Source organism: Dermacentor silvarum, chromosome 3 (genome assembly GCF_013339745.2).
Source record: "Dermacentor silvarum isolate Dsil-2018 chromosome 3, BIME_Dsil_1.4, whole genome shotgun sequence".
Lineage (NCBI taxonomy): Eukaryota > Metazoa > Arthropoda > Arachnida > Ixodida > Ixodidae > Dermacentor > Dermacentor silvarum.
The window spans coordinates 168564388-168579653 of NC_051156.1; the positions used below are offsets into that span (position 1 = coordinate 168564388).

The 15266-nt window shown below is 46.3% G+C and overlaps 1 protein-coding gene across 8 annotated transcripts in view; it reads right to left on the reverse strand.

Annotated features, from left to right (window-relative positions):
* Positions 1-15266, reverse strand: part of LOC119446040 (uncharacterized) — a 58389-nt gene that overhangs the window by 13025 nt on the left and 30098 nt on the right. For 5 of the 8 annotated variants that reach the window (XR_007466101.1, XM_049663831.1, XM_049663834.1 and 2 more), the window contains 6 exons: positions 9945-10022; positions 5177-5261; positions 5018-5079; positions 2287-2367; positions 216-285; positions 7-59 (listed from right to left, as the gene is read on the reverse strand). Coding sequence is in view for 7 of the 8 variants with exons in the window: in XM_049663831.1 (XP_049519788.1) it covers positions 7-59; positions 216-285; positions 2287-2367; positions 5018-5079; positions 5177-5261; positions 9945-10022 (429 nt within the window). In the remaining variant the exon portion in view is untranslated. The remainder of the gene's footprint in view (positions 1-6; positions 60-215; positions 286-2286; positions 2368-5017; positions 5080-5176; positions 5262-9944; positions 10023-15266) is intronic. The other 3 variants (XM_049663835.1, XM_049663836.1, XM_049663838.1) reach the window with 3 other exon arrangements.

Below are 15266 nucleotides of genomic sequence, written 5' to 3' on the forward strand. Positions count from 1 at the left end.
CGTTACCGGTGATTGTCTCCTGCGTGGGTAGTATATCACATCGCATCCGTCGACTTGACCTGTCGTTGGAAGTAAAACAAGTAAATGTGTATAGAATTATTAGCTAAATTAGGAAAAATAAACACGTTTTGCTTTGTTTAAGTAGTACCTAACATGCGCAATTATGTTACATTTAAGTAATCATTGATGAAATTAGCAATATACGCAATACTTACGAACTTGGGAGCAAGCACCTGCATTGCAGACGCCTACCACATCTCTACTCAATAAATTCGTTTTCTGAAACTGAAAGAGAAATGTTAATGTACAATTAGCTCTCTTCTGTGCTCCACGAGCGCGTAAAACATTCAAGTGCCGCTGCTACGAATTTGGTACGAAGAATAAGATCACATGTCTCCCTTGTTTCCACTTTACACTTAATTTTAGGGGTCCTTAATGTGCAGGCCCACTATAAAAAAATCCCTGCCCAAGCACTCCATACAGATGGTTAACCAGCGAAGCTGAAACGTGCGGCCCCGGTGTTAAGCAGTGGATTAATCACGACGCTGTATGAAGCGTTTCTCAATTATTGGTTACATGTTTGTGTTTCCAGTAGAACGCAAGTGCCAATGGCGGGCGGATACTGCTAACCACGACGCCGAGCTAACTCGAGATATCGAACGCATGCGACAACGGTGAGCCGAGGAGGCGGCGTTTCGGGCAGAGCAGCGTCAGCGCGGCCACTGGCGGGAACGCGTTCACTAACGCCGTCACTAACGGCGCTGCCAATGGCTCGCGCGCTTGGGTGCGACGTAGAGAACGACGTAACTGACGGCGCCGCCAATGGAGAAACATGTGGCGAACGGTTTTTCGTTTCGCCTAGCCATATACAGCTTTCGCTGTAAAAAGTAAAGGTACTGTTAAACTTGCTTTCTAGTGTTTTAAGACAGCATTTAGAGTGTCGTATCACGTAAATATAATGTGTTCTTGCCATTGCACATTTCGCAGTATTTTTTTTCTGTGTTATTCACCAATGATCCATCGACCCGCTCTTCTATAGTATATATATATATATATATATATATATATATTATTATATATATAATATTATTATATATATATATCTTGCGATGATTCTCTTCCAAGCACGTCATTACTTCAATGACATTGTCCACCTACGATATCGATGCCATTTTGATAGCTATATATGCCCAAGAAGATCAACTATTGGTAACTTGCGCAGAGGCAGCGCAAGGGGACAGTGACGTCAACAGAGAAAGGAGGACGAGAAGGATGCTGCTGGCTGCAGGCAGGTCCCACCTTGCAAGACATGCCGCGCGCCGCGCGGAAACCTCCTCTTACAAAAGTTCCTCGCTGTTCAGGAGCGCAACGCAAGACGACTGATAAAGACGACGCACACAGCCAGATATAGAACAGGGCACAAGCTCGCAAACTGTGAGCCATCCCGAGCACCATGCCACGCTAGGCCGCCCACTTGAGAGCAGGACATCACGGCTTTTTTGAGGATCACTCCGGCTAACTTAGGCACCTGCTATGCTGCTACGTAGGGTCTCACAATGATCAGCTGCATTGGATGTGACTGAGCGAACTTGAGCAAGTGTCGAAACGTCGTGATGTCCTGCTCCCACGTGACCACCTTTCACGTCATGACTTCATGACCACGTAGGCCTTCTCAGAAACAAAACCGAAACCGGTTGTGGAAAAGCAATTACATTAAATCGTTTAGCTCGATCCGAGGCTTTCCCGTATTTTTTGTAGGATTTTGAGGGCTCAGACCATCCTAAAGCAAAACATAACCAGTCGAAATTATACAATGTATGTACCTATTTGCAAACTCTAGGAGGAGTCGGGACCCCTACCTACTGAATTGTTCAGTGTTCTCGCGAAATAGGCGCGAAAATGAAAGAGGCGCGAATATTCGAGATTACCGAGGTCGAAGAGGTGCCTGCTATGAATATATAATGTTCATACTCAGACTGCGTTCTCGCGAGAACCATTCAATTCAAAATTATACAAATAAAATTTAGATTTACTGCTGATTCGTGTCACGTTCCGAATTCCTAGCGCCTCAATTGCTCAAATGTTCAGCATAACGCATGCCGGTCATTCGAAAAACATCTGTTGCATCTGAGTGGCAGTTATCAGACGCTCTCTTTTTTTTTTCTGGACAATATCAGTAGTTTTCTATGTTTCTAATGTGAAAAACATAAAATTGATTTCTCGAATAAAATGTAACTGCCGTACGACTACTCGAAAGTGGCCATCTGACTTAAGCGATCAACTTACCAGACACGTGAGTCCGTATGGGCGATTCACTTGATTTGTATGATTTTCAAGACACTTGTACGTGCATTCTTTAACAACTTTCTGTGTAACGAAGGGGATTATTAGTCATTTCTAACAAAAAACTATCACCTATACGTTTGTAAAGCTTCACCCCTCCCAACGCCTTTGATTACAAAGGCAATGATGATGATCAGTCTCAAACACGGCAAATACCCGCAACAGAGGATGGACCAGATTAATACGCCTGACACACGGGCGAAAGTAAAGTCCATTGCAGGAAACCCCTTTTGTTACTCCGAAGGACCCTTTGCAGAAAGGAGTTGCGCCGATGACACACGGCATCGCACTAACTTTTTTAGTTGGTTCCTCAGATAAACGCGAAAAAAGCGTTGTTTGTTAAAGAAGCAAGAGAGAAAATATTTACAAAAAGCCATGCATGTATTTTACATTTAGTAATTGCAGAACCTAAAAGCATTTTTTCCCATTTTTTATGGCTTATAATGCGCATATACGGAATTCAACATGGCGGCGCTAGCGACGTGGTGCGAGCGTTTGAGAGTATAACTAGTATAAATCTTTACTGTTTGACAAATCGCATTACCGCTAAAGATTAATAAATTTTCCAAGGTAAAAAAATTCTGATGGGGCACCGTAGTTATGTAACACGTTTTCGCCTATCGATGAGTTGTGCACGCTGTATGCGACAGTTCACCTGTCCGTTCGAAAAGTAGATGCCCGATCTTCTTTCCCGCAAAGGAACTTTGCCGGGAGGAAGATACTTCTTTGTCGTGTGTCACTGCGCTTGAACGCCTTTCCAGTAGATGTCCCTTTACTTAAAGGACTTTAGAGTGCCCGTGTGTCAGGGTATTAAGACGGCTAGCAAAAAAGAGCGTCGAAAGCATCGACGGTGTCAATGCCAACAATGATGACATCGCAACAGCAATGCGGCATAATTTTTTACATAGAATATCGTTGTATTCATGGCCACCAAGTGCCTGATATAGCAGCACTGCGAATCTACAGGGGGAAAGAAAGTTTCGTACAAATCTTGTACGCGACACTGCGTTATTTTGATCGCGACATTGGTTGTTAAGGTCTTGGCGTTCAAGTTGAATAATCTTCTGCCGGGACCTTCAAAACTACTCATCGAGTCTGAAAGGCAAGAAGTCTTTAACATAGCAACTGCCTTTTCACCATCGGCTCAAAACTTTAACAGTGCAAGGCAATGCGATATCTAAAGCTGAACTGAAAAGCTACAGAAAATCTGACTGTTTTACAGAACTTCTCGAAACATATTACACTGTCTGCGATGCGACCGACGGTTTTCGCTCGTCAGACGTCTGACAGCCGAACATCGTAGGTTTTAATTCCATATTGGCTTGGCTAACGTTAGCTGGTACACGTGGTCATATGCAATTCCACTAAGAAAAACTATTCTACTTAGAAAGGGGAAGAGAGAGTTAAATACAGAAAAGAAGTCGCGCGGAATCACAAAGATAATGTCACAACTTATTTATTGAAAGAGTACCTTTCTTGCTCTGATATGAGAGAATTCATAATCACCGTTTAATTTTCTTGCTAACTTTTTCTTCAGTTCCTAAATTACAATCAATACAATATTCTTCCACCGCCACCCCACATCCTCAACCAACTGCCCAACCTTCCGCTGGCTTCGGCTTCTTGTACATTCTCCACTAGTGGGGCAGTGCAATCAATTGAGGAAAAAACATACAGCGCCCCCAAACAAATATTGTGGTCTGCAGTGTCTGAGATTAGTTTCTGTCGCAGTAAATGGGTTCAAAGTCGTGGAAATTGCTGTAAACTGCTGACTTTTTTTTTTCTCGACTATGGTCGAGTTTGTTTTTAGCCGCTTTAGAACTTTCACGGATATGGGACTACGAACGTGCGAAAAAGAAAACAAAGTGTGTCTACATTCAGCGTGGTAGCACGTCCTGTCTCTTTCTCAGTGTCCTGCCTTCGCGCTGTTTTCCATCATCATTGGCTACCAACCAGCACGCCTTCACACCTTGCTGTCCGAATTCACGTACATCTTGAACAGTTTCACGAGTTTCATTTTTGAGAATGGCAAAGGAGAAAAAATTCCCAGCCATCCCACTACTGTGAAGATGGAAGCCAGCGAAGCTGTGACTATGGTGGATCTGCTATAGTCATTTTGCTATAGTGAATTTATATGTTATCATTATTGACTATATTGAGTGTTTGGGCATGTTCGTCAAAGAGCAAGGACACCAACGTCTTGTTTTCGCCCGGCGCGATGGCCAAGTAGTGCGTTTGCTGCGCCAAGTCCGCCCTATCGTCATAGACTAGCATAGTAGCCACAGCGTTCATAGCCCCGGCACAGTGCACGGAATCGGCAGGATCCTGACGTCAGGATCCTGGAAGATGTAGTTAAACAAGCCTCCGTTCCATAGCCAGTCCAAAGGGCAGCCGCTCATAACTGCGCTGGCGCGATCTCTTACGTCACGAGACAAAGGGGCCCAATGATTGGTGGTGGCTCGGGGCATAACAATCGGCCATCCATCATCCGTTTTGACACCTGTGCTACTAGGCATAGCTGGCGGCAACCACCACGCACATCAAGCCGAAATTGTTGATCTACTTCCGGTCTATCTATCTACTTCGGTTGCCGGACGCGATCTCTTGGAACCTAACCTATAACAGTGTCGCTGTAAGAAACCACCCGAGCAGGAACTCAACCAGTATTACTTACAGAGTTGCTCTTGTAGCGCTCATAATCATGGCATGCGTCTACTAGACGACTTGAAGATGGTTCTGCAAGAGATTACGTTGTCTGATTTGATGAAAAGTCGCATTACGTAGCTTTACCGCCATCAGCGAACATATTATTGTGCGCGTCCATGAAAATTACCTGCAGGCCTGCAGATTCCGTCCCAGCATGACCCCGTCAGCGTGACAACTGGTTCACCCGTTAAGCGTTTTTCGTACCATTCTAACTGCGAAAAAAAGAAAAAAAAAGTTACGCAGGTCCAATGCACATGTTGGAAATATGTGACACGAAGATATCATGAAGCGGGTAATTACATGATAAATACAACTTAGTACTATGCGTACAGCTGTCTCTATATTCAATTTACGCAAACCGTAATATCGTGAAATGTTTATGCACCACACAGGTCACAAACATTAATGTAATGTAATGTTTCTTTCTGGGCGCTACTTTGTTCAGAAGATATAACGAAATGCAATCACTACTATAGATGGATGCACGTTATTACCGTTGGCGGCAGTGTAATCTTTGTTGGTAGAAGAATGGTGTGGAAAGGTGTGTGGCAGACAGATGGACAACACATTGCGTAATGTACCGCTTATGTCACAGTAAAGATATGTAAGCACATTTAAGTCTTATGTATGCCCTGTATAATTGTTGCACATACCCCTTATGGGGGATTGGCAAGGAATGGGCCCAAACGAAATGAGTGGATAATTACGGTATAGGCCAAATATCAGAAACTTCAAAGAAACTGCTCAATGTATACCCAGCGCTATTCCATTATGAGGTGTATGTGCATTATAGGTACTCAAGAGGCGACATTGTATGTACATGTCTTAAGTCCTCATTTATTAGTTCATTACGCACAGCAGAGGTGCGTGCACTGGTACTACTTGGGAGGCCAGCACAATACAGTGCCACTGCCGAAAAGCTCAAGTAAAGCGTAGTACTGCCTGCTGCTGGGACTATTAACACGTGTGCTTGTTTATTCTTTTTCCGGGCACCGCAATTCCACCGCCAACCTCTTAATGTTATCGCTCAGTGCGAAACGCGCCTGGACGATTTTTTAGTGCGAAAGCACTACGCGCGTTTCTTCACGCGCTTTTCGCATGCACAGCCACTTCTTCTTTTCACACATACGTCTGCGTGCGTATGTAGGCGTGTATGTGCGTAAAAAGACAATGCATCGCTTTGAAAAGTGCCAATGAAATTGCCGAAGAACGACAGAAGCGATTGCACAACGAGCCCAACTAGCTGCGGACGTTGCATGCCAGCATCGAAAGGCCGAGGAACGTCTGTCTTTGCCAACGGCTGCGACGGCTATCTTCAAGCGGGACTTCATCGACAACCCGTTTGGTTTTGCGCGTTCTGTGTGTGACAGACTGTGGCACAATAAGGACTTGGAAGCATGGCTTTGGCATTTCACTACGCTGAAGAATTCTCGTCGTTTAAGGTGCGTAGACGTGTAAGTACTCGCTCGCCCGAACTAAAATGCCTTTGTACTCTGTGAACGATGGGCATAAATACCCGCCCAAGCCTGCCCGCCTTCCTCCGCTCAACTGTATAGTGGACCGCATGAGTTCCCCTAGCATACCCTTCATGCAAGTGCGAAGGCTGCTCTACAACACTGGCCAGTACGGCGTAAAACTGCAAAACGGTCTTCTTGAATGTCTGCACTCCTCCTCCTGTGTCGACCGACTGACCCTGTATGTATTATGCAACCCAGTGTACATGACTATGCGCCTCATGTGTTCAATAAAACAACGGTTTAACAACGACAGCACGACTGCAAGGTATTTATTTAGCAACCGATCAAACAACGGCCTAGCAATCACTAACTTGGTGCATAAAGACTTATTTGGTCCCGAAAAATGTGCTTTCGCACGACATTCCATGGTTGGGGCAGCCAAACCGTCTATAATTCTTTGGGTACTTACTTGCGTGTTATCGTTGATTCTATATGTTGTCTATGTTCTCGCTTAACTTTTGTGCAATCAGATTGTATGCTCGGCATTAATTGTGTAGTACTTTATGGAACGCACGCGCGGGCGCCAGCGATTACGCTGAAACGTTCGACGAGCCATGTACAAAAGCCGACACGCTTGAACCGTAGAACAGATTCTCGGCAATCGCCGACTGTGCTCGCCGCTATCGGTGTTGTGTCTTGCTGGGCACAAGCTCACCCAATAAAATGTTAAATTTGGAACTCGCAGTTTTGACGGTGCGTCGTTCTTCACCATCACTACAACGTGACACTGTCGCGTTCATTCCAGCAAGTTCCCACGTACACAGATGGGCCTTCCTTCTTTTTAACGTAAACAATTTGCCGAGTTCTTCTTGCATGCATCGAAATGTGACATGCCTTTTTGACGAGGACTTTAAACCGAAGAGCAGACGAAATGCGCTATTCCTTTCTTTTTATGTGCTTCTTGGGTGCAGCATTTCGTCCTCGTCTGGTGCATTTGCACTTGAGCGCGTAGTGTCATGCTTGCGACGTGCCTTTTGATCCTTTCAAAACTTTTGTACTTCTAGCTATACTTGAAATGTTGTCTTCTTTCCAGTTTCAATACCGGCCCTCTTTGTAGCAATTGGGAGAGCGGACTAAGCAGTTGAAGACTTCCTTAACATTTTAAAAAGTATCTGTCTTTGTTCTTGATTTTTCTTAAGCAAACCTCTTTCCGGAAACTTCAAATACTAGTTTCTGGTCTTTTATAAGTTTCTCACTATCATTTCGGAGCACGAGCACCGTAGACGTCCTAACTCTCATGTATGATAGTCTTTTTTTGCCCTCGTGCGATATTATCTCCGTATAGTAGTACAAAACGTGAACAAACACCTTGCATGCTTGTTATTCAAGCATCTCGAGTGGTATTTTTTTTTCGAGAGAATAAATCTACTTTTTTGTATGTCCTGTTGTCGCTAAGTACAGATAATACTACTGAACCAGTCTGCACATTGCTTTATCTCTAAACGCCCGCGTTCGTATTTATCAACAGCGGACGAACGAGCCCGCGTTTCACAACTGGAAGTTCTTTTCGTCAGGCGCGCTGTTGATTACTGCGAGCCTACCTTTTCTGCAACCAATTTGTCTGTGTTTGCATTGTATGATACCAGTTTGTTCAGAATGAGCTACGCAGCCGCCTGCTAGGAAAATCGAGATTATCTTTTAAGTGCGAAGCACTATAGGGGCCCGGGCTGTCGGCATGAAATGTGCTCTCACCTCGTCGTTGTCACGCGCAATAACAGGGTCAGAACAAGTGCAGAATTGATCGAAACCGGTAAAAAATAAACTTACATGATTCAGAATAATGTAAAAGATAGGAGTGATCAAGCATTAGGCGCATTAACTAGCAGAAACTCGTGAAAATGTTGTGATCTCATGTCGCCGTGGTCGTGCGCAAAAACAAGTTCTAAAAACAGGGTCAGAACAAGTCAGAATTTATCAAAATCGGCTCAATATAAACTAACATGATTCGGAATGAGTTAAAAGATAGGAATAAGCAAGCATTAAGCGCATTAATTAGCCGAAACGCGTGAAAATCGTTTTCCAAACTCCAGTCTGGTACCAGCGCAGCGCAAGAGAGGGCGCCACCACCCCACAAGCGCTCCATTTCTCCTCACTCCAGCGCTACTCCAGCAACCGATCAGCGCGCGCCGTGTGGCAAGAGAGAAGGAACAGTGCTTTATAAGCAGTTGTCGCGGTCCGGAACATCCTTTGTGCCATGGACGCCGAGCTGCAGGAGCGCATCGAGCGACAACGCTGGCGCATCACTGCTTCTCACTTCACCAGGTTTCACGTTAGTGGAGCTGCATTAGCGCTGGATTTGAACTGCACAAGCGCAGAATTTTTCCTTGTTTCGCCACTTACGTGGTTTAGTCTTTCCCATCCAACAATTTTTTACCACAAATGCTTCCGCCGGTGCCTTAATGTGGCCAATAATCACACCACGTCGTCTTCGAGATGATGTCGCAAATACAGCCCTGCGCGAAGCAAAAGCGGAATTACAAGTACCGCAATACGCGAGCTCTTTCCGAATTAAAATTTAGATCGCCTTAACAATAAGGCTAACTCAGAGGAAAGAGGAAACACAGGCGTCATTCTTTTCCTAATCTCCTCTGCAGCTTCGCACCACTTCCTACATCTTGCGGACTTCCACAGAACTAATTTCTCCTAAACAAAATACATTTTTCACATGTGAAATTTCCACGTAATTTTGAAAGTATTCCGCCTACTACGTACAGAAAAAGTATTTCCGTGATTCATTTTCACAGCTTCTTTTTTATTGTTATTATGGAAAGACTGCCTGAACTGAACCGGCAAACAGCTGTGACCGCCGTGGTCGCCGCTGTTGTTGACCGAAACGCGGTCAACAATTTCATGGCAGGTTTTACGTGATGTAGAGAAACCTTTATCTGTCACGTGCCAGTAGGCGTTTCATATACGAGCGCCTATTCATTCCACAATTAGAATGGTGCGCAGTGCCAATCGTAACACATGTGGCATAGAAGAAACTTAGTGCGTGACTGCCCGTGGGATATGGAGATCACAGGTTTGCCCTTCGGACTGCTTCAGATGAATTCAGTGACAGTCCTTTTACAAAATAGAAGATCCTGGGACCGTGGGCCCTTGAATCTGACATTAGCAAAGCCCCAATATTGCTGCCGCGTTTTTTTTTTTTTTTTTTAGATGCACCGACTATATGACCCCTGGTGACGAACTGAATGATGAAGGCTTCTTTGCGTATGTGCGCCTGCAGTCAGTGAACTCCTCTTTTCACCTTTCAGTTCCGATTACCTCTTTTCTAGCACAGGGTACCTAACCAGGCTCAGCTTGGTTCGCCTCCCTGCCTTTCCCTTATCACTTCTCTCTCTGTTTCAAAGAATTATATTTTAACAAATCACTCACCACGCAAGGCCGTCCGTCATTGATGTCTTTGTTCTGCCGTTTGTAGCAAAAGAATTCGCATCCAGCCACTGCAGTCAGCTGAAAACGCGTGAGTCATGAGCACGTTTACAAAATATTCAGATGCACGACAGAGACAGTTGAGACAACGGAACTTAGGTGTACGTGGGACTATGTATGTATGATAAGCAATGGTAAAGAGTACAGAAAACTGTGATACTTGCTCAATCCTTGTGCCTATATATTGCTCTAAAGATGCCACCAAACTGCTTTCACCCAGTTCTTCAGTTAAAGATTTAGTCACATCCGAGACATAATTATAAATGTAGACGCAATATCCATATAGCTCTATCATATGATCGGCTTACCCTCATTTCTTCGCCACAGGCGAGCATTTTCAAACAAAACATGCCCAGTTACGATGTTCAGAAATCAATCAGATATCATAGCGACTAGGCTAACACGCTACGCTGCAGAGCAGCCATACTAAACTGCCACAATTTTACCACAACAAGTTTACTTAAATTCCTTTTGCAGCATGATCTGGGCAATCATAGCCTTCATGGCTATACTCGAATGCCCGAGCCTTCCTGACCCTTGATAATGACTGAGCGAGTCGGCAATCACTATCACCCATGCATGCGTGCATGGTCGAAACATGTTGTTCTCAGACCTTACAAGGAAACCGGAAGTACGCTAAGTGTATGTTTGCTCTATGAAAAAAAGAAGAAGGAAACGTTAATTAAGGCGCGATTCTCCCATAGTTGCTCTCTGACACAGCAGTAGGACAGCAATTTTTTTTTTCAAAATGTGCTACCTCGTGATCATTAAAGAAACTATGAAATTTTACTCCTGCACGTGACTTCTTTCGCAGTTGACAGTTGACAAGAACTTTATTGAAAGGTCCTGAGGAAAAAGATTGGGGGAGCCGAAGGCACCCCAATCAAGTTGGTGGCTCCACCCATGATGGAACCGGGAGCTGGTGGCTCTCGGCGACGTCGCAGGCCCTCTGGACGGCCTGTCGTTGATGCGTAAAGTCCGCGCTTTGCAGTAGGGCGCCCCACTTGGCACTTATCGTGAAGATCAGAGTCCGCGTTTAACGGGCACAGCCAGAGCATATGAACGAAAGAGCAGTACTCGTGCCCACATTAGGAGCACGACTGCGGGAAGTTGTAATCTATCCGACTGAGCGCTCTGGGGGTGAGGTACTATCTCGTCTGTGAGAGCCTCAACGTGACAGACTGAGCCCTGTTTAATTTTTGGTGAGGGGGAGGGAATTTCCTCCTGATCAGTTTGTAGTGGGATGTGATCTCTTTAAAGGTAGTAAGAGGGTCTTTATATAGGGGAGCAATCCTGTGAGAGAGCTGGACCGTTAGCCCGGGCGCGGTTCGTGAATTCACGCGCTAGGCAGTGGACCTGCTCGTTGGGGTTGCAACCCGCTTGATTACCTACTCCTTTAACGTGGGCCGGGAACCAGGCGATGTGGTGACCTCCTGCAGTATTTTGAAGAGATTTGTTTACTAGGCTAGCCGTGTGCTTAGACACTAGGGCTGACGAGAAGGCCCTGGCGGCAGTGCGCGAGTCGGAGAAAACAGTCGTTGGGCCTTTGGCAGCGTTAAAGGGCCAAGGCTATCGCGGTTTCCACCTCCTCGTTTGCGTGCTTAGTGCAAACGGACGCAGCGCTAATCAGCGTTCCACGCGCGTCTACGACCGAGAATACAAACCTGTTTTCGCTGCCGCATTTGGCCGCGTCAAAGAAGAGTGCATCTGCCCCGTACGGATTAACTCTTTGAAGGACGGCTTTAGCCCATGCGATTCTTCGGCCCTCGTTATATACCGGATGAATGTTTCTCGGTACGGGGTCGACCGTTATACCTTCCTTACTTCTTTCGCAGTGTTATTTTTTTTTCAGAACTGGTCGTTTCTACAGTCCGTCAACGCCGCCTGACAAGCTGCGTTGACGTCAAACAGTTTCAAACGGTAACTGAATAAATGAATGACTTTATTTCCCATTAAAAAACAATTATATGGTGGGGTTCTGCGTAATACGTTGCGCACAGGTAAGTTGACCAGCCTAAAAACCCATCAAAGGCCACAGAAAGTAGCGGGCGCTCACATATGAGTACACAGGTGTGTAGTCGTCAATTTACAAAATTGTATGTTTGCGACCGGGAAGTAATAGATAGATAGATAGATAGATAGATAGATAGATAGATAGATAGATAGATAGATAGATAGATAGATAGATAGATAGATAGATAGATAGATAGATAGATAGATAGATAGATAGATAGATAGATAGATAGATAGATAGATAGATAGATAGATAGATAGATAGATAGATAGATAGATAGATAACTTTATTGAGGTCCTGAAGGATTCCGCCCCCGTTTTGTAGGGGGAGGATCGCGGGCCGCTCCCACGTAGGGACGGGGAGGCCTAGCCTCACCGCTGCGTCGTGGGCCTTCTGGACAGCCTGTAGTTGTTGTAGTAGGACCGAGCTCTTGATCATGGAATGAAATTCATCTTCAGAGAAGTCGTGATGCTTTCCCTGTAAAGAGGGGCACCTCCAGAGCATGTGTCTGAAATCACTGCGATCGTTACAGTCTGGACAATGTGCTGAAATGTCTGAGTAGTGACTGTAAATGGAGAGGCTGGGGTATGTCTCCGTCTGAAGCATGCGAAGAGAGATTGCCTGTGGCCGAGACAACTTTTCGTGTGGAAGTGGGAAGGACCTACGGCCCATTTGATAGTGTTTCGTGACCTCGTTGAAAGTAGTCAAAGTTTCCCTAAAATGAAGGATGGGGGCTGGTTCCTCCACCTGAGCCGCGCAAGTCCCGGCACGGCAAGTGAGACCTCGCGCCTGGGAGTGGGCTAGCTCGTTGACATTGGAAAGGCCCCCGACCCTCGAGCCAAGATGAGCAGGGAACCAAGTGATGGTGTGGTGTGTGAGTTCCTTGTGAGCGAGAGTTCTAAAAACTTCCTTGCAGACGGTCCCGGAAGCAAAGGCCCTAGCAGCGAATCTAGAGTCCGTGTAAATATCAGTTCTTTGCGGATCAAGGAGAGCGAGTGCGATAGCCATCTGCTCTGCTTTGTTAGAAGAATAGGTTCTAACCGATGCTCAGGATAGAATCCGACCCTTAGTATCTGTGGATACTACTGCAAAGTGAGCGGAAGCGCCGTACTGGGCGGCATCGACAAAGCATGCTAGCGGAGAGTGGGCGTGAGCGTGGGCTAAAAGAGAGGAGGCTCGAGCGACACGCCTGCCCACGTTGTATTGTGGGTGCATGTTTCGTGGAAGGGGAGAGACCTTGGTGCAAGATCTCATGCGATCAGAGAGATGTGTGTTTTGCACTTCGAGCGTGAGGGGGTTGTGTCCCGTGTTAATCAGGATCTTTCTCCCTGCTGATGTAATTGAAAGCCTGGCAACCTGTGCCGTTTGCTGAGCCTCGATGACTTCTTCAAGCGTATTGTGGATTCCAAGGTCCATCAGTTTCTCTGTGCTCGTGCGCATCGGAAGACCTAGGACTCTCTTGATGCTTTTTTAAATGAGAGTGTTTAATTTAGTCCTCTCGTGGCGTTGCCCCTTGTGCATGGATGCGACATAGTTTATGTGGCTCATCAAAAAGGCATGGAACAGTCTGAGGAGGTTGTCCTCCCGAAGACCACCCCGATTGTTGGAGATCCTAACGATTAATCGGATGACCCCTTCCGCCTTGGAAGTTAGACGGTCGATCGTACGGCCGTTCTGTCCGTTGGCTTCGATGATCATGCCCAGAACACGTATGAAATCCACCCTCGTGATTCGCTTCCCCACAGCCGTGTGCAGCCTAATGTCGACGTCGGCCAGTGGTTCCCAGTTTTTGGGTTTAGGACCCCTTCTCGTGGGCCGATATAAAAGAAGTTCGGACTTTGACGGCGAGAGCTTGAGACCCATTTCCTTGATGTACACTTCAACAGAGTCGACGGCCTCCTGAAGGGAGCTCTCCACGCAGCCCTCCGAGACACCGACACTCCATATGGTAATATCGTCCGCGTAAAGGGAGTACTTGATGCCGTCCAGGCTTGAGAGTTCAGCAGCAAGCCCGCACATGGCAATGTTAAACAGCAGCGGGGAGACAACTGAGCCCTGAGGAGGGCCGAAGGAACCCAGATCGTAGGGCTCAGATTTGAGGTCCCCTAGCTTGATAGTGGCTCTTCTATCCCTAAGGAACGAGCTGGCGAACTTGTGAAAGTTGGTTCCTAGGTTGAGGCGAGAGATGGATTCAAGTATGTGGGAGTGTGAAACACTGTCAAAGGCCTTCTCTAGATCGAGGCCGAGAATGGCCCTAACGTCCTTTGTCTCCTGATCTATAATATGATGTTTAAACATTTTCATGACATCCTGAGTCGATAGGTGTGGTCTGAAACCTATCGTGTTGATAGGGAAGAGGTTTGTTTCCTCAATGTGTTTTGATATGCGGTCGTTGGTGACGTGCTCGGCGACCTTGCCTATACAAGACGTGAGAGAAATCGGTCTCAAATTGTTAAGACTGGGACGCCATTTTCCAGTGCTCGGGGAAAGCCTCCGACTCCCAAATACGATTGACTTCTTTGGTGAGGATGGCGACAGAATCGTCGTCTAGATTACGTAGTGTCCGGTTCGTGATGCCGTCTGGGCCGGGGGCGGATTTCCCGTTAAGATTGGTTAATGCGTTCCGGACCTCTGCTTCCTGGAAGGGCTTGTCCATCTCGAGGGCTGGCGTTCCCGTGTATTGCGGGTAGCCAGAAGGAGGTCGGGCTATAGCCAAAGGTAGGTATGTTCGGGCTAAAGACTCCATTATTTCCGCGTCTGATTTCGCTTTTTTTCCGAGTGTCGTATTCTGTCTACCAGACGTGTCTGCGTGGATCTCGATTTGGTCTCCTGCAGCAGGTGTTTGAGTAGGTTCCATTTCCCCCCCCCCCTCGTATTTGGCCATCAACCGTGTTGCAAATTTCGTCCCAATGCTGTTTCTCCAGCGTCTGACAGTGTACGCATATGTCCCGATTAAGACTCGCTATGCGCTTGCGTAGTCTCCGATTCTGGCGGTGTGCTTTCCACCTGGTAACGAGGGCGCTTTTTGCCTCCAGAAGATGGGCAAGCCTGCTATCCATTTTAATCACCTTAAGATCAGTCTTGATTGTTTTGGTGGCCGACTTGACGTCTTCGCCAAGCTGAGATAGCCACTTGGCGAATTCCGGTGGGTCATTGCCTTCTTGTGTGTTCCTAGATCTGATCTTACGAAAGAGGTCCCAGTCTGGGAACTTGAAAGTTCTAGGGGGTTTGCCCTGAATTTGTAATGTTGT